The 26,893-nt window shown below is 39.4% G+C and overlaps 1 protein-coding gene across 10 annotated transcripts in view; it reads right to left on the reverse strand.

Moving 5' to 3' along the window:
• MAGI2 (membrane associated guanylate kinase, WW and PDZ domain containing 2) overlaps positions 1-26,893 on the reverse strand; it is a 1,033,722-nt gene that overhangs the window by 287,144 nt on the left and 719,685 nt on the right. For all 10 annotated transcript variants that reach the window (XR_016314026.1, XM_089685799.1, XM_089685771.1 and 7 more), the window contains one exon: positions 11,661-11,740. Coding sequence is in view for 9 of the 10 variants with exons in the window: in XM_089685799.1 (XP_089541925.1) it covers positions 11,661-11,740 (80 nt within the window). In the remaining variant the exon portion in view is untranslated. The remainder of the gene's footprint in view (positions 1-11,660; positions 11,741-26,893) is intronic.

The following is a 26,893-nucleotide window of genomic DNA, read 5'->3' on the forward strand; positions in this document are numbered from 1 at the left end:
CGCCTCTACCAATCCCTCCACTGGCTTCCGATTGCCCATCGGATAAAATTCAAAATGCTAACATTGACTTACAAAGCTGTTCATAACAATGCCCCAAACTACATCACCAATCTGATATCCAAATACCACCCAAAACGTACTCTCCGCTCCTCACAAGACCTCCTACTCTCTAGTTCCCTGGTCTCCTCCTCCCATGCCCATTTCCAGGACTTCTCCAGGGCTTCCCCCATCCTCTGGAACTCCCTACCCCAATCCATCAGACTATCACCTACTCTCCTCACCTTTAGGTGCACCCTGGAAGCCTACCCTGCCCTCAGCTAATTGCGGATCTCCTCCACTCTTCCTACCAGTCCATCCCCCACTGCTATTTCCTCCTGTACCACTATCCCCTCCCTCCTAGATTGTAAGCTCCAAGGAGCAGGGCCCTCGAACCCCTCGTGTATTGAATTGTATTGTTATTGTACTGTCTCGTGTACTGTCTCCCATTGTAATGTACAGCGCTGAGCAAACTGTCGGCGCTATATAAATACTGTATAATAATAAATAATAATAATAGTGGCTAATCTACAGATCCCCATAGTGAATAAATATACAGAAAGCGATGCTACAACAAAAATTACTTTAACCACTTGCCCTCCAGAGGATTTACCCCCCCCCCTTCCTGACTAGGCCATTTTATGCGATACTTTAACTGAGAATTGCGCAGTCATGCAATGTTGCACCCAAATTAAATTTATGTCCTTTTTTTCCCACAAATACAGCTTTCTTTTGGTGGTATTTGATTGCCTATGCGGTTTTTATTTTTTTGCGATGTAAAAAAAAAAGACAATTTTGAGAAAAAAACTATATTTTTTACTTTTTGCTATGAAACATGTCCAATAAAAAAATTTAAAAATCAAATTTCGTCATAAATTTAGGTCAAAATGTTTTGTCACGTCTTTGGTAAAAAAAAATACCAATATAGGTAAATTAATTGGTTTACGTGAAAGTTATAGCGTCTACAAATGACGGTATAGATACTGGAATTTTTTATTATACTAGTAATGGCGGCGATCAGCGACTTATAGCGGGACTGTGGGACTGAGGCGGGCATTCTGACACTGGTGGGGAACTGACTAACTGTCACTGACATCCCCAGTAACACCAGTACAGTACACCTAATAAAAAGCACTGACAATGTACTAATGGCACTGGGCAGGAAGGGGTTACCATCTAGGGCAATCAAAGGGTTAACTGTGTGCTGTGTTGTGTTTTACTGTGTGCTGTGCTTACTGTGTAAGCACTCTGCTTTGTGCTCTGATATGCAGAGCAATACAGAGCAATGTGCAGGAGCTAACAGGGGAGAGATCTGTATTGTTTACATACAGGTCTCTCCCCCATGATACATGATACATGGTGATTGCCAGGTGCCGGTGGGGAATCACGATCGGGACCCATTGATTGACAGGTGAGGCCTCTAATGGTGGCACAGGTAGGGCGTGTGCCCCCTACCCATAAAAGCAAAATCACGTACATATATGTGATTTTGCTCACCCCTGCTGCAGTATTTCGGCTATAGGGCGGCTGGAAAGCGGTTAAGGCAAACAATCCAAAAACCTTGCAAACAATCTACTTATCTAAAATGCACCCTAAGCATTTCATCTAGGAACATAATTTATTGGCTTTTGAAAAAAAAAAAGAAATGCTGATTTCTTTTTTTAAGTAAATAAAAAGAGTTCTCAACATAAGGCAGAGTTTATCCTCATTGTCCCTCTTAGTATTTGTGCTATAACTCGTTATAAAATGTTACACCATGTTTCATAATATGTGGCATATTAAATGTTAATGCATAAACAACTGTAGTAAAAGAAAAGATGCAAAGTACTTACAAATGCTTACTAAATGAACAACAACACCTTTGACTTCTAATGCACAAGCCTGTGCTTATCCACACTGTATCTCAAAGCTACATCTAATAATAGAGGTGAATTGAGCATGTCATTCATGCAGGAAAGCCCAGTAAAGTGCAGAGTGAAGGCATTCAAATGAGCCTCTTTGACAAGATGCAGTTCACTGCTTGAATGAGCCCTTACTTCTTAGAAATATTTGTTATCTCACTAAAATGTGCTAATAAGAACATGGTATCACTGAAACATCCTGCTCCTGATTCAAAGTAAATTGGCCCTGTCAAAATAAAAAAGAAAATATTTTGACGAAGATGGCAGATGAACAACATCTATACAGCATAATGAACGTATTTGCTTTATTTGTATTAACAAATATAGTCTTCTGTTTTCCTAATCTCTAATTTCACCTCCCCATCTTCATGGCAAACAAAAATATCTGCACAGCAATGTTTTATATCAAATGAGCATTTTTTGCTACAGTGTAGATTTATGGAACAAAATGGAACAAATGGATTCTCCAAATCTGTTAGGGTACATGCACATGGCTGTATAAAAATGGAACAACTACAGGATCTGCCAGCAATTCACCTTTGTACAGTTCTGTAAAAAATGTAAACTGATAAAAATTGTGATTTTTTTTTCATAGCTGTGTACCTGAGTACTTACGTTTTTTTTCCACTACTGACTATGGTAAGGGCAGCAGTGATATATAGAGAGAACTTCCAACTCAAAAACTGGAAGAAATTACCTTTCTAGGTACACCACATTCATTCACAAAAATGCACAGGTCCGTAAAGCGTGCAGAAACGCTTGTGTTTATGAGCCTGGTAAGTGCAGGTGTGCAGTCACAGACAGTTATAAATCATTGACAGGCTGAAAGATGCAGCTGCTGCACCTCTCTTCAACACGTAAAAAAATGGAGCAGATACTGCTCAGACATGAAATATGAACAAAGCAAATTCCTTCTTAGTGTGTACTTGTCTCAATCCAGAGCACTAAATGCCATTTCTGTCTACAGTCTCATTCCTCTGCTGTAAGCATGAGTCACTTCTGACAAGGTTTCCTGACACCAAGAGAAAAATGATGATGGGAATAGCACAGCCTGTGATTGAAAGCCTCAGCTCTGTTCCTGTGAGTTGTGTGGATGGGGTGTGTCCTTGCCTGATGAAGGGGTCATGTGAGACTCTGAAACGTTGTCTTGCTGTAACTATGTGATCGTTCAGTAAAACTTTTGGACCCTATTGGTGATCCTTGGTGTGCCTCCCTAGCTGATTCTGTTCGGTTCCAGCCGACGGTCGCTGCAGCACCCACTTATACACACAGTCATTTTTAACGCAGGGACTTGTGCGTTTGGATTGTACACTTCCATTGTAATGGCAACTTTGGGAATTCCAGGAAAACTCCGGATACGAACTTGAGGAAAACAAGCTTTTTATTTTTCAGCTGGTTGACCTAGCCAGACTCGTGTCTGCAAGCTAAGTGCCTTGAAAAGCATCTTACATGGTGTATATTTCAACAATTATGTGACAATGCATATATTTCCTCTTTACTATTTGTACCTTTAAAATACATTCTGAGCAGTTCAGGAAATAGCCTTTGCAGTTTCACATTTAGATAAAATATCACCAACTGAAAGTTAGGGTGTCAGCTGCTAGACTGGAACACATTGTTCCACAGGAAATGAGAGGGAGGAAGTGAGCTGATGATCTGGTTCTGCAAACTTGCTGCTTTTAGAAATAGTAAAGCTTAAAGGGGAACTGTGCAATATTTTGGTGCTGCCACACCCTTCAATCAGCTCTCAGAGCTCTCCTCACTGATGTAACTTCAGTTTCACACCCCCTGCTTTACAGAGCTGAGGGATCCTGTGTAAATTTTGTACTTTGAATGGGATTTAGGGGAAAGACGCTATAGATAAACAGGTACAGCTTGTGTTGGATTTGTTACATCCCTGTGTATCACTTCCGGTATATGTAAGGGTTTACAACCACTTTACCTAACAAAAGTAGAACAAGCCCCTTTGTTTATTAAGAGAGATCAGTTCTCTGTTCTGCTGTGCCTGTGGCAGGTACAGCACAGAGAACGGAGAGCTGGAGCTGCATGATCCAATCTTTCCTCCTATCCTCTTCTCCTCCTGTCACTTGGCTCACAGTGGGATGTTGAGGATGGTGGTTAAACCTGCAGCCACAGCTGGTGTAGCGTAATCACTGTACAGGCAGAGAGGGGGAGGTGGGTCATCTACTGACAGATCACATCCCGTACGACAAGTCACACTTGGCAATCTGTATGGAAAACTTACACATTCCCTTTGTTAATTAGGGGCAGACTTGCGCTAGTTTCCGTTTCACTCTAAAGCAGAAACTGATGTGGGTGACATGGATAGGCCATAAAATAGTTTATCAGCTTAGTTAATGTGGCACATGCCACTCCTGACAGTTTCCTGAGCCATTATAATGTGGTAAAGCTCTGCTGATTTCTATCACCCAAGCAAAAACTTTTTTTTACATTCTCCTTGCACCTGATTGGGTATTTTTTAAATTTACATTTAGTAAGGAAAAATGAGTGCAAGTGCATTTGCAAAGTGGACTGTGACATGACATGTTGACATGTGTTAGTAAAACCATATATATAATCACAACTACTTTGTACATCCAGGTGAATTATACCTTGTTTTTTTCAGGACAAATTGGGCTTTCATTTGGTGGTAAATGGTAATGGATATTTCCTGACTTTTTTTATTATGAAAGGAAAACTGGCCCAAAATAGTAAACAAAAAATAATTTCTTGTTAATACCATAACCTACCACTAATGAACAACCCAAAATAAATTTTCCAGCTCTTGACAATCACAGCGATACTATATATGTGTATGTTATTTGTTGTTTGTACCTGTACTACAGCCCTGAAACAATAGTGCGCATTTTGTTTTTTTAACCTAAAACACACTGACACTAACTGACACTGATACCAATTTAAAAAAAAAAAAAACCTGACCTTTGACCCTGACCTTGACCCAAACCCTGGCACTGAACTAGATCAAGTTTTGATCTAGGTATTTTTCTGTATTTTCTATTTTATTTTTTAATATTTATCTTTTTTTTTTCTTCTTACAAACAGTTGTCTTTTTATCTCTATGCAAGGAGAGAGAGAGATACAATGTATCTCTCTCCTCCATTCAGAGAGAAAAACCAAGGGGGGCAGGCTTCACAGTGAATGATCACTGTGATAGCCAATCAGAGGCTATCACAGTGATCATGTGACCCGGAATAGGGAGTCCCGGGTCCCGATCGTAAGATCGGGACCTGGGGCTCTCAGTGACACCCCAGTCTTTGTGCTGGGAGTGCGCTGTGCAGCACGCTGCCAGCACAAAGACAGGTACGCAAATATGTGGCCCCACAGAGAAAAGCCCAGTTTTGTGAAGCCGCATATTTGTGTGATGTCGGTGCCAAGGGGTTAATTGGCTTCTGTCTAAATTGGCCCTAGTATGTGTATGAATGTATGAATTGGGGACTTCAGACTGTACGCTCCTTGGGGGCAGGGACTGATGTGAATGTATAATAAATATGTAAAGAGCTGCATAAATTGATGGTGCTATATAAGTATCTGTATTAAATAAAATAAATAAATAAAATAAGGCTCAGTGGAATGTTCCTTTACTTTCCTCCTTTGCTTCCCTAACACACCTCTCAGAAGCTGGAGGTACTGGTAAACGAATGTAAGAGCTGTGTTCTCTTTCTTCGGTGGGGTGTTTTAGAGAAGTCCAGGTGGAAGGAATTGACACAAGAGTCAACTGAATCACCAATGTGTTGAATATTTCAACCTAAAGATGACACTATAGGAAAATTCAGGTACAGTTGTTGTTTTCCATTAACAGCCATTATTTGCTCCAAATCAGCTAAAATGCAGTCACAAAAATGAAACTGTTTATTGCCTGTTATTTATAGGTAATCTCATAGTAAAAAAAAATGTTACCCACAACAGGGCCTTCTCTTCTGCAACATACACTCTGTACTCCACAAATAGAGCATCCTGACTCCAACTTCTGCCCCCTGTCTATACTGGTAATTTGATCAATGCTTGTATCACACCATTACTATGCATTACTATACCCCATGTACAAATTCAGCTTTATACATGAATGTATTATATATTGTAAACCATTATTTAGACTAAGCATTTATTTTCTGGGTGAACTTGTACTCAGGTTTAAATTTAAATGCCAAATCTGGCTGCAGTTATTGCTAATGGCTGAGCTAGGACTTGTTTTTTAATTTTTACTTGGAGTTGTGATCCCTAGAAATAGTTATGGCGGATCTACTAAATATTCAGAAAACCATGGTTGCTTGAATCACCCTATCATCTACTACCAGCCGCACAATGCAGCCCACAACTGCCAATTCATGTAATGAGATACAGAGACTGATTTTTTCTGTTAGTTGAAAGGAACACCATCATCCTAGATTGTAAGCTCGAAAGAGCAGGGCCCTCGATCCCCTCATGTTTTGCATTGTATTGGTATTGTTCTGTCACATGTTCTGTTCCCCTCTGTAATGTACAGCGCTGAGCGAACTATTGGCTCTTTATAAATACTGTATAATAATAATAATAATAATTAGAGAAATATGGAAGCTGCCATGACTAACCTTCTCCTGAAAACTCTAGTTGCCTTGTTGTCATACTGTTCAATAGGCTTTAGAGTTGAATTCCAGAACTGTTTCACATATGAAAGGAATTTTAGTTCTGTTTTACCAATACTCAGAAATTACTGAAGCCTGGAGGTCAGCTTGGCAGCCAACAGTTTCAGGAAGGTGTCAGCAATGGCAGCCTGTGTGTTTTTCATGGTAGTTTCCCTCTAAGTACATTAAACACAAGAAAGAGGAAGTGAACGAGGAAGACAGACACTCCTATCAAGCACATGCAATGCTTTTTATTCCTTGGATTCATATGCTTAAGACCTACATACTTGCTGCTAATCAAGAGCACTTACCTGCTGCTAATCAAGAGCTCTTGCCTGCTGCTAGAAAGCATTCTTTACTTATTCACTTCCTGAGAGCAGAAGGACATCATATTTTCTATTATCTACCAGCGACAGATGACACTTCTAATATAGCTCTTACTGGATTAAAGCCTAGGTTAGTCAGAAATCAACAAACAAAAATCAGCACAAGGGACATTACTTAAAGTCATATGAATATGTCCCTTTTGCTGCCGTCACCTCTATTACCTGAAATCCTCCTCTAGCGATACCCACTACTCCCACCACTGCAATCTCTGAGTGCGGCAGGAGTTAATAGAGTTAATAGAGCTGTGACAGGCACTCATCAAGAGTGCCCGACAATGTCCGTCCTTTGCACCCAGCTTCTCAATGAATAGATACTGTATTATAGCTTCTATGAATGAAATATGATATATGAATAGAGGGGGCAGACCTTTCATTCATCTACTTGTCCTCCATTCAGAGACTGTGTTTTATTCATAGAAGCTATAGTTCAGCTTCTCTGAATCGGCAAGGAATTGCTTCTATCAGCAGGGAAGGTAACCCAAAGGAACCGGCGTCTGACAATGGATCACAATTTGTTCATCTGAGTCTGACTACTTCCCGAGAGGGAGAAATATTGTGCATAGGAAATCCTGCATTTATTACGACTAAGCAAATGGAGATGTTGAGAGATTTAATAGAAGCTTTAAAGAAGCTCTTTGGATTGCAAACCTTACAGGAACATTTTGGAAAGTTGCTTTTACAGAGTTCTTCCATGTCTACAGAGTGACTAGACATGCAACTACACAAACATCACCAGCTAAACTACTACATGGCAGGAAAATGGACACTAAACTACATGTGGCAGACATTCGACTCACAAAGTCCAGTGCCTGTGAAATCATCAGTTGCTAAGACTGATCAACAAGATAAATGGAATGTGTATGCTGATCACAAATGTGGTGTGAAAGAAGTACACTTTCAGCCTGGATCTCTAGCTACAGTTAAGAACGCTAGTTTATTGAAATAGGGACAATTGAAATGTTACAATCCTCTTACAGTGACAAATTAACAAGTACCTTACACCCATGAACTGTCTGATTGACTCATACGGAAAGCAATCCATTTTGTTCTGGTTAGGCGGGATTTTTCGGTACTTTCATATGACAAAGTACATTTTTCTATTCCTACTGATAACATCAGAGACCAGGAAACCTAGCTTCCTAGATATATTCAAAGAATCAGAAGGCCTCCTGTGTGGACCAAGGATTGTGTGATGTAATTAACCTCCCTGGCGGTATGATTATTTCAGATTTTTGGTGCTGAAAGCGGTACCATTATTTTGCATGGAAATTTGGCGTTTTATATTGTAGGCCTGTAATTCTTAGGAATAACTCACTGAAATCTGTCCGAACAAGAGTGTAGTAAACATCCCGGGTAGGATAAAACTTGAAACACAAAATCATAAATTATAATTTAATAAATAATCATAAAAAATAATAATATAATAATAAATTTAATTCAGAAATATAATCAAACCAAAAACACTGAAATTTGAAATATAGCGCCAAGTTCGCACATCACTGACCAAAGTTGCAAAATCGTTTTCTGTGTCTGATGACGAATTTCCCCACGAATCATTATCACTCAATTCTGCAAGTAGTTCTAATTTACTATCGCTGTTCTCTAGCTGGTCTAAAATTGATTTTGACCTAAAGGGACGCTTTTTGGATGCCATGGACATTTCTCAGTTTCCAGGTAGAAAGAACAGTAAAAATGCAGGCAGGGCACAGGACAAAGCACTCGAGACAAAATGTATGTGAAATGGTTTGGTACAGTAATGTTAATGTTTTACTATGTGATTTTAGTGATTTTTGTGAATGTCACTTTTTGTCATTTTCAAATTTTCCGCCGTTCCGTCCCCCGTACATCCCGACGCTTGCAAGGGACGGAACCCAGATGACAGATGCCGGCATCCGCCGGATTACATTGCCGGGGACACTGCAGGAGGGACATTGCGGGAGCGCAGGACAAGGTAAGTGATCGAGGGATCGCGGAGCAGCGCCGCATGGTAAGCCCGAGTGTAGCTCAGGGTAACCGCTTGTGGTACTGAAACTTTACCCCGAGCTAAACTCGGGAATACCGCCAGGGAGGCTACAATGCCTAGTACTGTTTTGTGATATAATTCTTTGCATTGTTGTTGCCGTATTCTTCAATAATGAGGAAAAGACTGTTTTTACTATATATCCCACACCACATATCTGACACATGTATAGGATATGTGGTGTTCATACCTCTGGCCTGTAGGTGTCACTATTTACAGTTGTTATACTTATAATACTATCTATACTTTATTCTAGTTCCTGTTCCTGTTATGAGATGTTGAGAAGCCTGCACATGTTATTATGGACCCTGAACATGTTAAAAAAAACATTCTATAACTATTCTGCCTCAGAGTACAGAAGATAAAGAAAAATATGTGATTAACTTTTAACTAGGCATTTGTGTTTACCTGGTGGTACATAGCTACAGCCACAGGATAATGTTTTCAGACTGCAGGCATGTCACAAGTCTTTTTCAAACCATTAAATTAAAAAAGTAATTTCTGTGAAACTGCACAAAGTGGTTACAGGTATAAATCAATTTGGCTTGCAATTAAATACAATTATTGCTCCAGCAGATGCAGCAAAGTGCAAATGGAATATCAATGCAAATGCCTTGGAACAGACACAGTAATTATTTCTGAATAAATACCTGCATTAAAGTTATGAATGGATCTATTTCTTCTTTAGTTAATGACTAGACACAGCTTTATTTGTACTCAGTCTTCCTGTCACACCTCACTTACAAATGGCCCATATTAACATGTGACGCCTATACAGCCATTGGTTACAAGGTCTTTTTTAAAGTTTTCTGCAGGTTTTTTGCAATATATTAATTCTAAAATAATATTTTTTAACTGTAAAACTTTGCTATATTCTTAAATTGCTGTACAAGTCTTACACAGTCAAAAGAACACTAGAAAGACATCTACAATGACATTAGTAATATTACAAGCTAAATTACAATCAGGGCAGCACAGTGGCTAAATGGTTAGCAGTTCCGCCTGGTTTGAATCCCAACCACAGTACCATCTGCCTGGAGTTTGCATGTTCTCCCTGTGCCTGTGTGGGTTTCCTTCGGGTACTCCAATTTCCTCCCACACTCCAAAGACATGCTGGTAGGTTAATTGGATCCTGTTTAAATTGGCCATAGTGTGTGTATGTGTGAATGTAGGCTAGGGACTTTAGATTGCATGCCCTTTGAGGGTTAGGGACTGATGTGAAAGTACAATAAGTACAATAATATTATTATTATTATCATTATTATTATTATACAGGATTTATATAGCGCCAAGAGTTTGCGCAGCGCTTTACAAAATGAAGGTAGACATTACAGTACAATACAATTTGGTACAAGAGGAAACAGAGGTCCCTGCTCGTTAATATATATATGTAAAGTGCTGCATAAATTGACGACGCAATTTAAGTACCTGTAACAAATGAATGCTTAGAATTACCTTCTATATGACATTTATTTTACTATTGACTTTATAAAGCAAAGAACAGTGTCCAACCCATACCAACTAACCAAAAATCATTTTTCATTGATGGACCGATATTAAAAATAATTTATATGTGATTGGCTGCTGTAAGCTACAGCATACCAGAGCTTTAGGAGCTAGATAATTATATGAACTTGTATACCTATCAACTCCATTGGTAAAGATGAGCTACACATATTCATGGCATTTTTTAAAGGTACTTGTATAAGGCAATTTAAAACCAAATCATCCCTGTTGTTGAAACATGACAAAGTTGATCTTAGTGCTGCATATATAAAGGTTAATTGATAAATGGGAATGTCAGATGGTCTTTTCTGCATATAAGCATTGCTGTATCTCTCTCTAATGAGCCTAATGATTCCTAAATAGAATATGCTGAGCTGTAACCGACTGTGAAAATAGCTCCTAAGTTGGCATTTTTAACTTGGGAAACAAGCAATCTTCGTTATTACCATAGTCGCAGTCCTGAAATTATTGCACACAGGTGTACAACTCACAGGTGTTGTGCGCAGATAAAGACAGCACGTTTCTACAAATTCCTTTACAAAATAGAAGGCTACTTCTCTATATTGTGCATGGAATAATTAAGTGATTCACACAAAGTTGCTATTCATAACATGTATATTGATTGTATAAAACATTTAATATCCATTAGCATTCTAAATAGGTTAAATCGAATTCACCCAAATAACAAAATTCAATGCAGTTATAACAGTTATATTTTTTCTATATTTTTTTTAAAGTGGCACTTGTTTGCTATAGCAGGCTTAACAAATTACATGAAAAAAATCTTTACCTTTAAGGTTACATGATATAATAATCATAATCCTTTGGTATGGTCCTGACACTTCCCCTTGCATTGCATCTTCCTTGAGAGAACCAAGTCCCTACTGTTAGCACACAAAAATCCAGGGGAGAGATGGGTCTGGGAGGGCTGACAGACTAATGCTCCAGACAACATTAAACTATGTTTGTTGTAAACCTTGACTGTGAATACAAGAGGAGAGGGAGGCGCATGGAAAAAAAAAAAGCCAGAATGGGCATATGACTGCCTTCCCCCCATACAACAAATGGACTTCATCCAAAATGATGTCTTTTTTGTGCGGCTCATTAACATGTTTAAACATTTGTGTCATGCAAGAGAGGCACTGAAGAGGTTAACGGGACCTTTTCCAGAAGAACTGTGACAACTTACCATTCTCCTTGCACTCTTCTGGGGGTTTCGCTTTCTTTGCTAGCCGAGGATCCAGCCATGACGTGGTCTTTGTGTTGTGGCTGAAAAGAAAAGACACCACTTTGAGAAGGGCGGACTGAAAAGAATTACATTTATTTCTCTAAGAAACAAACAAAATAAAGGGAAGTGAAGGGTTTTTTTTCTCAAGAGATTTGCAATCGATATACTTTGCCCACTGGTTCTAATTAGCCCTGAAGGAGTTTTAAGAGTAATCGTGGAAGGCAGCTGTAAATTTGGCATCCTGAACTTGCTCTGCTGAATGCGGCTATTTTTATTAAAATCAACCAGCATGCCTGCCAAGAGAACCTCATTGAAGATTCAGAGCTCATCGTCAGCTAAAGGAATTTATTAGATACACACAGTCTTAGCTCAGTCTAGTGTTCTCAATGAGCTCCTCCACCCACACTCACAGGTCAGGGAGGAATTAGGTGGAGCTTCCATATATGTCTTTACTTGTTGCTGGTTTCCTCTAATATAATTATGATTCGGCAGATGGCATTAGCTTTGCCCCACATATTGGTATGCTTGCATATAACTCACAAAAGGCAGACAGTAGTCAAAAGATCTAGTTACTACATGATTATATTTTCTGACCCATTCATGAGAATTATGTTAGGCTGTAACATAAGAATGGATGCTCATATCAGCATGCATGTTTATTAAAGGACCGCACACTTGCACTACCAGAGATAGCATCAGTGATCAGCCAGAAGAATTCATTTTACATTCCTCTAGGGGACATGTATCAAAGCAAAAAAGTTTTTATTTAAATTCTTTTGGAGGAGTATCTTAGACTGTAAGCTCCAAGGAGCAGGGCCCTCCTAACCCTCTTGTATTGAACTGTATCGTTGCTGTATTGTCACCCATTTTATTGTAAAGCGCTGAGCAAACTGTTGGCGCTATATAAATCATGTATAATAATAATAATAATCTCTCCGAAAGTGAGCACTACAGGCTGTGAGTTGAGATAACCACTCTGCTTTTAATATTTTAACAAACATACTGTTTTATACTATGGAATTCTCCTTTTTTATTTTTCATTCCTATTTATGAGTGTGATTGTTTATTGTGATTTATTGGAGAGTATAATCACAGGAGACAACTGGGCTAATAAGCAAGGGATTGTCAAACAAATGGCATGGGGTGGTTGGTGGGGTGCAACATTGTCTTTTGGGACACGTAACAAAGCAAAACATTTTCAAAATGTATTTCAAAAACTTTTCAAACATTCAAATTGGCAGTGAAACATTATGCAAAAGTTATTTAAATAAATGTCTGTAATTGCTCTTAATATATCTGAAGTGGTGCTTCTGAACAATGCATACAACCTACTGAAGACAAACTGATATTTACAAAGAAAAAATGCAGTTTTATTCCTGGTAAACGACAGTTTATTTCTTTCTTCAAATGGCCAGGGATTACCTTCATGTATACTAAGCCCTTATCTTAGATGAGGGTTTGGTATTAGGGCTGCCACCTCATCCCTTTAAAACCTAACACATATTAATTACACAGGTTCTCAGGCTAATTTAATGCAGATACGGCACTAAGTGAGTTTAACCTGTGTAATTAATATGTGTTCAGTTTTAAAGGGATGAGGTGACAACCCTTTCTGGTATAGATGTTAATGGGGGACTCCCCCCCATAAGGATACCAGACCTTTAACCATGATAAGGGACTGGCATGAATGTCACCCCATGGGACCCCATGCAAAAAAAGCCCCACAAAAGATAAACAAAGTGGTGTCCTCCCCACATTCCATACAGGACCCAGTATGAACTTTAATGGGTAACAAGAAAAATAAAAAGGGTGAGGTCCGTTTCAAAAATCCATACCAGATACTTATCTGTGCATGCAGCCTGGCAAACCAGAAAAATATGGGGATGGGGGAGGGGGACACAATAATCTGGAGCCAGTAGATCATTTGCACTTCAGCTAGGTCCATTAATAGCTGGAAAGATAAAAGATCTGAATCTACAAGTATGCTTAATTACTTATGTTTTGAATCTCTTACGGCTTTTATACTGTATTTCATTTATACAGCACTATAGTCAGTCAGCTGAGTTCCCTGCAGGGATAATAGAACTTAAGATAATAATACATATCATCATATGCGTTTCTATGATTCTCGGTCTTCCTTCTTGACCACACACACACAGTTTTTAAAGTATCTTTTCACCAGACAAAGACTACTGCATTTGCATTTCCTTACAGAGCTTGATGACTTTGAAACTGAGACAAATTACGGCTGCAAAAGGTCAACTAATGATTATGATATCTAATTTTTTGTAGGATGATTTATGTAAACTAACAGCACAGTAAATTACTTAACTGAAAAAGCAGCGACTGCTCTAATTGCCAATATATAACATATATTTAAACACTAAAACACTTTGACTGTTAGATATAATGGGATACAAAGGATGGGATTATTGTTGCAGCACTGCACACTGATGCAGCAATGGCTAAAGTGGTATTGAAGTCAAAGTTTAATTTTGTCCTACAGGTAAGCTTATAAAAAATCTTACCTATAGGCACCTTTAAAGTGGTCTGAACATTGGCTCCAGCCTATGACATCACTGGCACATGCACAGTACTCTCTGCATTCATTGAACACTGAGTGTGCCATGAATGCAGAGAACACTACACCATGATGGTGACTTCAGTGTGCATACACGGGAGTGACATCATTGCAGCCCAGCCATTCAAAAGGATGGAATGGGTGAACCTGGAAGGCAGATCAGGAGAAGATGAAAGTGTTGGGAGTGTTGACACCTCAGCTCTGGAGGCCTCCATTTGGAAGGGGAGTCTGTCATAATGTGCTAGTTTGTGGTGCATACTAGTACATTATGGCATTACCTGCAGGAATGCCCATTATAATTTTTTTGAAGAGTTTACTACTACTTTAAAGGCATTATAAACCTTCCTACCTGCACCTTGTATTTTTCACCAGTATAAGATGTGCATTGACCATGTAGTTTCATAATGCCATGTGCTGGCCTGTGCATACAGCTTATAGTAGGGTAAATCTTAATATCTTTGCATCAGAAGTTTGTGTTTAACACAAGACATGTGGCATGGCACCGCATGACCTCTTTTTGCAGTTTGAGGATTGATGTTTCCTGTCATTAAACCACATGTCCCACAATCCCTGGGTCTTTCATTCTAGTGCTCTGCAGGTGAGGGCTCAGCAGTAATTAGATCTGACATACACACAAACAGGCAGAGCAGTTAACATTGAGATCACCATGCAGCATGTCATATTTTGCATTCCTACATTTCTGATACAGCAAAGAGGAAATACAAGTCATGCATTGGACACTGGAACAAGAAGTCGCCTGTCCCTTTTGTGAAAAGAGACAAGCTAGCTGCAGGAATACATGGACAAAGGGATCCGATAAACCGTAACACTAAAGTAACTCGTGAGACCATCAATACAAGGAAAATAACTACACTAATACCTAGTTAAAACAAGAAAAGCATCAGAAAGTGTAGAATGCCTTAAAGGTTACTATTAAGGGTATATGATGCCTGCCTGGACACCAACTAAACTAATTACAGAATAAGAGCAAGTAGAGACATAATTCAAAACTAAAAGAACTTCACTTGTGTGAGTTAATAGAAGCAAGAATGCTGTAGCTCTTTAATAGTTTGCTAGCACATATTATAAGTGCAAACTAAGTGGTTAGCAGTTGCCCTTGAGAGCACTAGGGTTGAATCCCAACTACGGCGCTACCTGCGTGGAGTTTGCATGTTCTCCTTGTGCCTGCGTGGGTTTTCTCTGTCCAGGTACTCCAGTTTCCTCCTACACTGCAAAGACAAGCTGGTAGACTGATTCCTTTCTGAATTGGCCCTAGTATTTGTATGTATATATGTGAGTTAGGGACCTTAGACTGTAAGCTTCCTGAGAGCAGGGACTTATGTGAATGTACAATGTGAGAGGCCACTAAATTATAGATGTTAAAACCTGAATCAGATTAGTTTATGATAAGACGACTGGGGGTTATTTACTAAAACTGGACAGTGCAAAATCTAGTGTAGCTCTACATAGAAACCAAACATCTTCTAGGTTTTATTACCAAAGCTTAATTGAACAAGAAAAACATAATGTAAACAAATCACCAGGACCAGATTGTTTGCACCCTAGGGTCCTCAAAGAACCTAACCAGGTCACTGCTAGACCAATATTACTAATCTTTAAGAAAAGCATTTTAACTGGAATGGTTCCAGCTGAGTGGCATAACGCTAACATGGTACTTTATTCAAGACGGACCAAAATACATACCTGGAAACTACAGGCCAGTCAGCTTAACATCAATTGTTTGAAAACTTTTGGAGGGGAAGATAGGGGATCATATCCAGGAACGTTCAGATAAGAATAGTATCGTTACTAGTAACCAGCATGGATTTATGAAAGATTGTTCTTGTCAGACGAACCTATTAACATTCTACAGGAAAGTGAGCGGTAATCTGGATAAAGGAAGGTCTGTAGATATAGTATATCTTGACTTCGCCAAGCATTTGACACTGTACCCCATAAATGCTAATCCACAAATTGATGTGTGTTGGCATCAACAATAGTATATGTACCTGTATAGAATACTAGGTTACAGGGTGGTGATAAATAATGTATTTTATGAATGTCTGCAGTTATCAGTGGGGTACCCCAGGGCTCTTTCCTATGACCAATTTTGTTTAACTTGTTCATAAATAATATTGAGGTTGGTATAACTAGTTCAATCTCAGTGTTTGTTGATGATACTAAGCTAAGCAGGGTAATAATTTCACAACAGGATATACGAAGACCTCAATAAAATGGAGGGGTAAGCAAACACACGGCAAATGCGGTTCAATGCGGGGGGAAATGTAAAGTAATGCACTTGGGGGATAACAATATGAATACAAGTTACACGCTAGGGGGAGAACCTCTGGATGAATGAAGCATGAAAAAAGATCTGGTGGTTCTGGTTGATGATAGACTCAGCAACAGCATGCAATACCAAGCTGCTGCAAGCAAGGCCAGCAGAATATAAGCTTGCATTAAAAAAAGGTATTTACTCCAGAGATAAAACTATAATCCTACCAGTTTACAAAACTCTGGTTCGGCCACATCTTGAATATGCCATTGAGTTCTGTTCACCAGTCCTCAGGAAGAATGTACTAGAACTGGAGAGAGTCCAGAGCAGGCCAAAAAAAAAAATAAGAGGGCTGGACGATCTCAGTTATGAGGAATGGCTACAACCATTAAATTCACTTACCCTGGAGAAGAGATGCTTAAGAGGGGATATGATAGTGTTATACAAATATCTTAATCATGACTCCAGCATTGGGAGGAAACTACTCAGTCTCAGGCCACTCAATGAAGTTGGATGAGAAAAGGTTCAACTTTAAACTGCGTTTAATGCCAAAACCGGCGGTTGCAGGGAGTAATGATGCTAGTTTAAAAAAAACTCTTAGATGAACATCTTATTGAACACAATACACAAGGATATGTGCAGGGGCGGACTGACCATTTGGAAACTCGGGCACTGCCCGAGGGCCTGGGGTCAGTAGGGGGCCCCATGAGATACCCCTGGTACCTTTTTCATAGGCTTTTTTGAGTTTGGGCAAGGACCCAGGGGCCCCATGATCCCCTATTGCCCGGGGGCCCCATGAGTTGTCAGTCCGCCCCGGATATGTGAAATGGTAGCTATATAATATTTACACCCACACAAGTTGAACTGGATGGTCTTTATTCAACCTTATCAACTATGTAACTATGAATTTAGAGGCTGACTGGCTACCATGCACAGCTGCACCAGATTCTGAGTACACCAGTTTTAGTAAATCTACCCCGCTGCTGTCAATATATACTTAACTGCAAGTATCCAAAAAACAGTACTTTATTTTCCAAGCTTAATTTTCTGTAAATTGTGATTAACTGTCCTTACATTTCTGGGTGTTTGGAAAACTAGTAATAGTACATCTCTCTTACTAAGCCAGGTGTTTTCTATGGATCCTTTCCGAACATAGAAGAACAACAGGACATCCAGTGAAGGTCAGTGCTACAACAAGCTGCCATTTCAAGAGTATGAGTGACAAGGCATAACATTTATTATGGGCGAGCTGCTGTTTTCTATAAAAAAAAAATCCATTGTGACCCTTCTTGACCTCCTCATCAAAATTTTATATGCAAACACAAATTACAGATCAGACCTTTGCGGCTTCTTACCACCACATCCTGATCAGGGACAGACATCCTTTACATTCTCTTGGAAGCCAGTGAGCTGTGCAGTAATGTGCATGTACAGTACCAGCTCCTACCATAAAAAATAATTATGCACCTGCATTTCAGAACCGAACAAGAAAGAGGGTTGTAGAAAGGATTATTTTGTTCTTTAAATTGCCTTACCTTTTAAACATTGGTTAACTAACAAAGATATATCCTTTAACCATCAATATAGGAGGCAACCTGTCCTCCCTTCCCAACTTCTGCTAATACTGTATAACTGCATTTTTGTACTCCCTTGCACAATATTATATTGTTCAATGAAATGTTTGCTGAAGCCTCCTTACAATGCCAGCACTTGCTGTTACTTGGCAGGAGATGCTTTTACTGGACATTAACTGCCCAATTCTTTAGCAGATCGCAAAATGTTAAAGAAGTGTTAACAGATTGTTAATACTTTGCAAACTGACAAAATTCAGGTACACAGTGGGTTTTCCACCATGCTATCTGTTGTGGCTAGCAAGTCCCATTATACAATAATGACTCTTGCTAAGCATTGCTAAGCCTTAGCATTTAGTTTAACTACTTCAAAACCAGGTCAGTTCAGGCATTTCCCACATGCATGTAAAACCTGCATTTATTTGCTAGAACACACTTAGAACCCCTAAAATATATATTTATTATATAAAATATATATTTTCTGCATAGGCTGTGGAGAATAAAATGGTAATTGTAGCAATTTTTATGTCACACATTATTTGCGTAGCCATTCATGAAATGCAAATTTTCAGGAAAAAATACAGTTCAATGAATTTTAGTACATATAAACACAATATAATGCCCAAATGTTTGGTAAAATGTAAAAAAAATATGTAACACTGAGTAAATAGATACCTGACATGTCACACTAAAATTGCGTACACCTGTGGAATGGCAACAAAGTACGGTACATTAAATTATCAATAGGCAATGCTTTAAAAAGCCTTTGCAGTTTAGAGTTATACAGGAGCTCTGGCACTAGAATTATTGCTCTCAAATTTTATTTTTTTCAACGATACCTCACAAGTGAGAATAACAAAAGGCAGAAGCCGCATCAACCTCCTCAATAGAAATAACGGTGATTGCCTCAGCCGTTGCTCCAGCCACGCCCCATGATGGTCTTAGCTGTCGCTCCAGCCACACCCACTGACATGTTTCACCTCACCCACTGGTGGGCATGACAAAATGTTTCAAGAGGTGTGGCTGAAGCGATGGCTTCATATTGGGGAGGTTGATGCGGCATCCGTCCTTTCATACTCCCATGGCCTCTAAATCAATGTAAGGGTGCCGGCTTCTATGTCTGCTTCCGGCGGGGTTATTTGACATCTCCTGGCTTTGAGCAGTGCTACAAGCTGAACTGGATACCTCACAAGTGTTTTGTGATCACCGTTTACATATGCTCTTGGGACCTATGCATGAATTTGCCTTTGTTCGTGCACACTGGGCGGGGGAGCTTTACCATTTTTAAAAATATGATTATTTATTTAATTTACAATTTTTTTTTTGCACTATTTCATAATGTTTTTTAAAAATCAAGTTTACTGCTATTACAAGGTAAGAACAACAGCATGGGCATCATAGGCAGTGTCAGGTACTTTTTACTAAGAGATCTGGGGTCTATTAGACCCCAGATCTCTCTTCTGCCCTCAAAAGCATCTGATGAATCCAAAATCAGTTTGATCAGATGCTTTACAAGTGGGTAATGACTTGTAAACAACAAATCAAAACCAGAAGCGATGAAAGGAAGGGCAGGTATGTATGTACTTGCTATTCCTCTTTGGGCAGCTAGACAGATAGATAACTGCAGTCTTGCGTTCTCCGATTGCACTGTAGAACCCAGGTGGGCAGTGGTTGGAGGGGTGGCCCTCTTCCAACTCCTGTATAAGTGATCCAGTGACTGCTCAGATCATTTTTACAGGAAAGGCGTTCATGGGCCACACATTTTGATACTAGGATCATGGCTGCAGCTACAACCATGATCCCAGGATTACAATTTCAAACTAAGGACTTACAGGTACGTCCTAATTGGATAAGCCATCAGTTAGCAAATATATCTTTTCATGGGAAGAATGGTCACTAAGCCAAGTCAAGTCTTTTGTGAATATTGGAATCCAAAAACTAGAGTATCTTAACTCTGATTTGAAAAATGTATTGAATATGGCTGTTAGAATTCTTACAATTCATACTAAACAGCGAGGTCTGCATATATAGGTGACACTCGAAAAATTAGAATGACGTGCAAAAGTTCATTTATTTCTGTAATGCAACTTAAAAGGTGAAACTAATATATGAGATAGACTCATTACATGCAAAGCAAGATAGTTCAAGCCGTGATTTGTCATAATTGTGATGATTATGGCTTACAACTCATGAAAACCCCAAATCCACAATCTCAGAAAATTAGAATATTACATGCAATCAATAAAACAAGGATTGTACATAGAACAATCGGACCTCTGAAAAGTATAAGCATGCATATGTACTCAGTACTTGGTTTGGGCCCCTTTTGCAGCAATTACTGCCTCAATGTGGCGTGGCATGGAAGCTATCAGCCTGTGGCACTGCTGAGGTGTTATGGAAGACCAGGATGCTTCAATAGCGGCCTTCAGCTCTTCTGCATTGTTCGGTCTCATGCCTCTCATCTTTCTCTTTGCAATGCCGCATAGATTCTCTATGGGGTTCAGGTCAGGTGAGTTTGCTGGCCAATCAAGCACAATAATCCCACGGTCATTGAACCAGGTTTTGGTGCTTTTGGCAGTGTGGGCAGGTGCCAAGTCCTGCTGGAAAATGAAGTCAGCATCCCCATAAAGCTTGTCTGCGGAAGGAAGCATGAAGTGCTCCAAAATCTCCTGGTAGACGGCTGCGTTGACCCTGGACTTAATGAAGCACAGTGGACCAACACCAGTAGATGACATGGCTCCCCAAATCAACACGGACTGTGGAAACTTCACACTGGACTTCAAGCATCTTGCAGTGTGTGCCTCTCCATTCTTCCTCCATACTCTGGGTCCTTGGTTTCCAAATGAGTTGCAAAAGTTGCTCTCATCAGAAAAGAGGACTTTGGACCACTGAGCAACGGACCAGGTCTGTTTTTCTTTAGCCCAGGTAAGATGCTTCTGATGTTGTTTGTTGTTCAGAAGCGGCTGGACAAGAGGAATACGACATTTGAAGCAAGCCCATGTCCAGGAAGCGTCTGTGTGTGGTGGCTCTTGATGCACTGACTCTAGCCTCAGTCTACTCCTTGTGAAAGTCCCCAACACTTTTGAATGGTCTTTTCCTGACAGTCCTCTCCAGGTTGCTGTCATCCCTGCTGCTTGTGCACCTTTTTCTTCCACACTTTTCCCTTCCACATAACTTTCTATTAATGTGCTTTGATACAGCACTTTGGGGACATCCAACTTCTTTTGCAATTACCTTTTGAGGCTTTCCCTCCTTATGGAGGGTGTCAATGATGGTTTTCTGCACAACTGTCAGGTCAGCAGTCTTTCCCATGATTGTGATTCCTACTGAACCAGACTGAGAGACCATTTAAAGGCTCAGGAACCCTTTGCAGGTGTTGTGGCTTAATTAGCTGATTAGAGTGGGACACTTTGAGCCTAGAATATTGCACCTTTTCACAATATTCAAATTTTCTGAGATTGTGGATTTGGGGTTTTCATGAGCTGTAAGCCATAATCATCACAATTATGACAAATCACAGCTTGAACTATCTTGCTTTGCATGTAATGAGTCTATTTCATATATTAGTTTCACATTTTAAGCTGCATTACTGAAATAAATTAACTTTTGCACGATATTCAAATTTTTGGAGTTTCACCTGAAATCTGTCTAACTAGACATCAATGTGGCTGAATTGGAGAAGTGAGGGAAGTTCTAAACTTGACACCTTATAACAGTAAGGTGTAATGTGGTATATACAGAATGGGGAGCTTTTCTAAGAAATAATAGCCACAACAAATAGGTATTTTAAAACATTATAAAATTATGGAGCTGAGAAAAATGAGTATGTACCTTTAAGGAAACAACCAGGTTTGCATGAAAAAAGTATTAAGGAAATCTGAGATTTTTGAAGGGAACAAGATAACCTTAGTTGGCATCCGATTTACACTTTTTCCTATCTACGCCAAGCTATTTTTTCCTTGCTCATAAATCACAGAGCTTTCACAGGTAATAATCTGTGTTATTTTCTGCCAGAGATTTTACTCACTGTGCAGTAGCACAGAATGTTAATAAAATGAAATAACACATCACATCTGTGCATTTGTTTAAATACAGAATACTTCTAGAAAACCTTGGATGCTTCGCAGTGGGACAAAAATAAATCTTTTACATAATTTGCACCTGGCAGTCTACCAGGTTATAGTATGTTGTAGCCAATTAATTATAGAAATGCCAAGGTTTTCTTTTTTGGACAGTTAAAAAGTTCATTCAGGGTCATATATGGGCTCCAACATACCCTAATGTGCCTGATTGTCTTTTCAAAAACAGACATACCCCACTTTCATTTATTTGTAAAAGGTGCTGAAAGTACTGCAGAAATATGGTAGATGGTTCCTGCCATCCCAATTCATTGATGTGCGAGAGAGGAACAGCCTGTGATCTGAACAAATACATTTCAATACTTGGGATTCTTTCAGATGATTTTTGAAGACGGTGAGAAAAGTTCATGTAACTTAAGATCTGTGATTGTCATATCAAACACACACCCCACAACAGTTATTATAACCATATAAAACATTGCAGTGTACACAGTGAATGCATATAAACAAAATCATATGTAACAGGTGCAAAAAAAACCTGAATATCCCATGTACTCTCACCTAGACCTGTACTACATATCATCAAGTAACCAAATAAAAAAAAAATGGGGATTTTTAGGACCTGTGACAAAATCAATCCAGTTATTTGAAGCCTACGACTGTCATTAAAGGAAGAGAAAGCATCACCACAATGGATAGAGGTTAACGTGTAACCTAATCCTGTTGTATCTATGGGACAGGAAGTGAAGGAAAATCTTACAGATTACATAATTGGGTTTATTTACTAAAGCTGGCTCAATCAGAATCTGGTGCACTTTTGCATAGAAACCAATCAGCTTCCAGGTTTTATTGCTAAAGGTTAACTGAACAAGCTGAGGTTAGAAGCTGATTGGCTACCATGCATAGGTGCACCAGATCCTGAGTGAACCGGCTTTAGTAAATTCCCCTCAAAATGACATGAGTTTTAACCCTTCTCTACAATATCCAAATATTATGGGTGTTTCATATTCTTTAAATAATCACAATAAAAACTATACCTGCCTTAATATAGGAAGTGGTCTTCCCCACCATATAGCACATTGCCACATGGCTTAGTGGGTTTACTTTGACCACCACTCTCTGGTTTAAGTAGACACTTGTCATTCCGAGATGGTAAGCTAGCTGGTAAAGGTTAAGTTAAAGCCGGGAAAAAACATGTATGCTACAATATATATGTATACAGGAGCTTCAATACCTTTAAATTACATCTTGGTGTTACAGTGCACAGTCCCCTTGGGAGTCAGAAACCCAGCCTTCTTTGCTCTATGAAAATCCTCCTGTTGCCCCTATATCCTGTATATTAGATCTGTGGCCCCTGAGCCTTATATCTCCCTGGCTACTGGCCTTGTACATTTCCTACTGTAGTTTTCAGTAAAGCGAGTGGTAACATGATTACATCACCACTCGCTGCAGTGGGCGAACCCAGGAATCTTAGGCTCCTGGGCTGATCTACCCACTCTACAGCATAGATAGATGATCAGGCCTGGATTCATCCCAAACAAGCCCACAGTCCTGGCCACACTGCTGCCCATTCAGACTCTAAATCCCAGGGCATGATGGGATTTGTAGTCTTACTAAGTGGTGACAGACACTAACCGGACATGATGTCGCTGCTTCAGGAATACATCCTCCTGGAGCCTGGGGTAGGGAAGATTCTGTTTAAAGCGTTGATGTCCAACATTTTTAAAGTTGTTAGTTTTATACACAGTGTGCAATTTTAATCAAAATCAAATTAGCAGTTTTGCATAACTAACAATACACTATACACTGAGCTATTGCACAGATTTAATCACCATCCCAGAGCTCTTCATAAGAAAAAAATGCCTCATAGGCGTCAGGCATTTTACTTACAATTCAATCTATAGTGCTTGTTCATACTGATGTCACAAATGTCCTTTCTTGTCAAAATAGGTATTCTGAATGAGGCTGTGTTTTAAACATTTATATCTTTCAGAGAACAAAAGCTCACCAACAATGTCACCTTATATATTTAGTTAGGTAACACTTTCAACAGACAATACATGGTTGGTTTAACCATAGACTGTTCAGGTATATTAGTTATTTATAACCCTTATATCACAACATCCATATGCAAAGAGACAAAAATATTAACATTGAAGTGTTACTAAACCCACAGCAGTAAAATCAGTCTGCATATGCAGCAAAGCATGCTTGTTATTCTCACTGTGGAACCTAAGGGGTTAATCCTCTGCATTGTGTAAAAACGCTGTTTGATCCGGTCTTCTCTGATGCTCCCTTTCTTTTGCTGTCCCCAATCATTTTGCCATAGTACACAGCAGCAGTGGCAAGTCTGCACATGCTCTGTTTGGTGCGTATTGCTAGAGAGTTTTTCTTTTGGGGGGGGGGTGAATGTGATCAGCAAAGGGCAAATCAGCACTGTCCAGACCAGGGGCGGAATGACCATTTGGGAACTCGGGCACTGCCCGAGGGCCCTGAGTCAGTAGGGGGCCTCATGAGATGCCCCTGGTACCTTTTCATAGGCTTTTTTGGGTGTGGTTTGATTGTGGGTGAGGACACAGGGGCCCCATGATCCCCTAATGCCTGGGGGCCCCATGAGTTGTCAGTTCGCCCCTGGTCCAGACAGAGGGTCAGGGGTTATGCAGCTTGATAGGACAGTCAGAGGAAAATGAAAATTCCTCCTACAAGATTAACCAGTGTTCTGCCAGACACTGATAGAAGTCATAAGACTTCTATATAGTGCTGATGAGTTATCAGTTTATATTTACTAAAATAATTGCATTTCATGTCCTGTGTACTGTGGATAAAGTGAATGCAGGGCCATGGGCTTAGTAACACTTTGAATTGTCCTTTATGGACGCTTCATACAGAATGTGTCAGAATTTTATGTTCACTCTTAGGAGAAGGAAGGAATGCATATCCAAACACATTAATTTTTCTAAGTGGTTGGTTGTGGTTGCCATAAATGTTTGTCTGAATGAAAATATAAAAGATTGTGAGCTGAATAGAGGTTAGAAACCAGCCAGTCTAATAAACCCATAATCAGAATCCAGGTCAGTTGCAGGTGTACTGTGCTGAAAATCAAAGGCAGCTGTTATCAATCGTCAGTTTACTATGATTAATGGATAAGTCGAGCAAAGGCAGCAGTAGGTTTGAGACTCATTACGATTCAGGCAATCAGAAAAAATCCATGACTATTACCTGATATGCACCTGATTTGATGGAGTCTACTTTTTTGTAACATGCTTGTGTGAAAGACATCATGTGGATCTTTCCTAGAGATTCCATGCTGGTATCGGACACATAAGCCCAAAAAAAGAATGGCTATTTCACTGCTGGGTTCAGTTAAAGGGTTAATACGAAAAATGTAATGTATATTTTGCTCTCACAGTTCTGGATTTGCTGAGGTAGTATTCAGAAAGTACATATTGTTTAACTATGAATAGAGATGAGCGAATTATTCAAAAATTCGATTCGGCTGATTTGCCGAATTTGCGGAATAAATTCGATTCGATGCGAATTTATTCGCTGCGAATTTAACTTATTAAAAGGGTTTCTAGGCTTCAGAGAGCCTTTATATTAGTGCAGAACACTGTACCTTTAATTTAAATGCCCTTGGAGTCTGCTGGGGAAGAGAAATAATACTGTCAGTCAGTATGACATGCAGATGAGTGCCGTCGATCTTAGAATCACCGCACACTTCACTCATTTGGGCAGTCACGGGGCACGACAAAGAAGATGAAGAAGAAGATGAAGAAGAAGAAGAAGATGAAGAAGAAGAAGAAGATGAAGAAGAAGATGAAGAAGAAGAAGATGAAGAAGAAGAAGATGAAGAAGAAGATGATGAAGAAGATGATGATGAAGAAGATGATGAAGAAGATGATGAAGAAGAAGAAGATGAAGAAGAAGATGATGAAGAAGAAGACGAAGAAGAAGAAGACGAAGAAGAAGAAGCAGAAGACGAAGAAGAAGAAGAAGAAGAAGAAGAAGATGAAGAAGATGAAGAAGAAGAAGATGAGCATGAAGAAGAAGAAGAAGAAGATGAAGAAGAAGATGATGAAGAAGATGATGATGATGAAGAAGATGATGATGATGAAGAAGATGATGAAGAAGAAGATGATGAAGAAGAAGATGATGAAGAAGAAGATGATGAAGATGATGAAGAAGAAGAAGATGAAGAAGAAGAAGATGAAGAAGATGAAGAAGAAGAAGAAGATGAGGATGAGGAAGAAGAAGAAGAGGATGAGGATGAAGAAGAAGATGAGGATGAAGAAGAAGAAGAAGATGAGGATGAAGAAGAAGAAGAAGATGAGGATGAAGAAGAAAAAGAAGAAGATGAGGATGAAGAATAATAATAAGAAGAAGATGAGGATGAAGAAGAAGAAGAAGAAGAGAATGAGGATGAAGAAGAGGATGAGGATGAAGAAGAAGAAGAAGAAGAAGAAGAAGAGGAAGAGGATGAGGATGAAGAAGAAGAAGAAGAAGAGGATGAGGATGAAGAAGAAGAAGAAGAGGATGAGGATGAGGATGAAGAAGAAGAAGAAGAAGTAGGATGAAAATAAGAATTCCAGTACAGCAAAAAGTGTATCTGCAGAGAGCTCCTCTATTTCTGACAGTTCTCTGACAGTTCCTTCACATTTACAGCGGTTGAAACATTGTATCTATTTGTT

This window comes from Staurois parvus, unplaced genomic scaffold (genome assembly GCF_062004578.1).
Source record: "Staurois parvus isolate SC_StPar_1 unplaced genomic scaffold, SC_StPar_1.0 ptg000019l, whole genome shotgun sequence".
NCBI lineage: Eukaryota > Metazoa > Chordata > Amphibia > Anura > Ranidae > Staurois > Staurois parvus.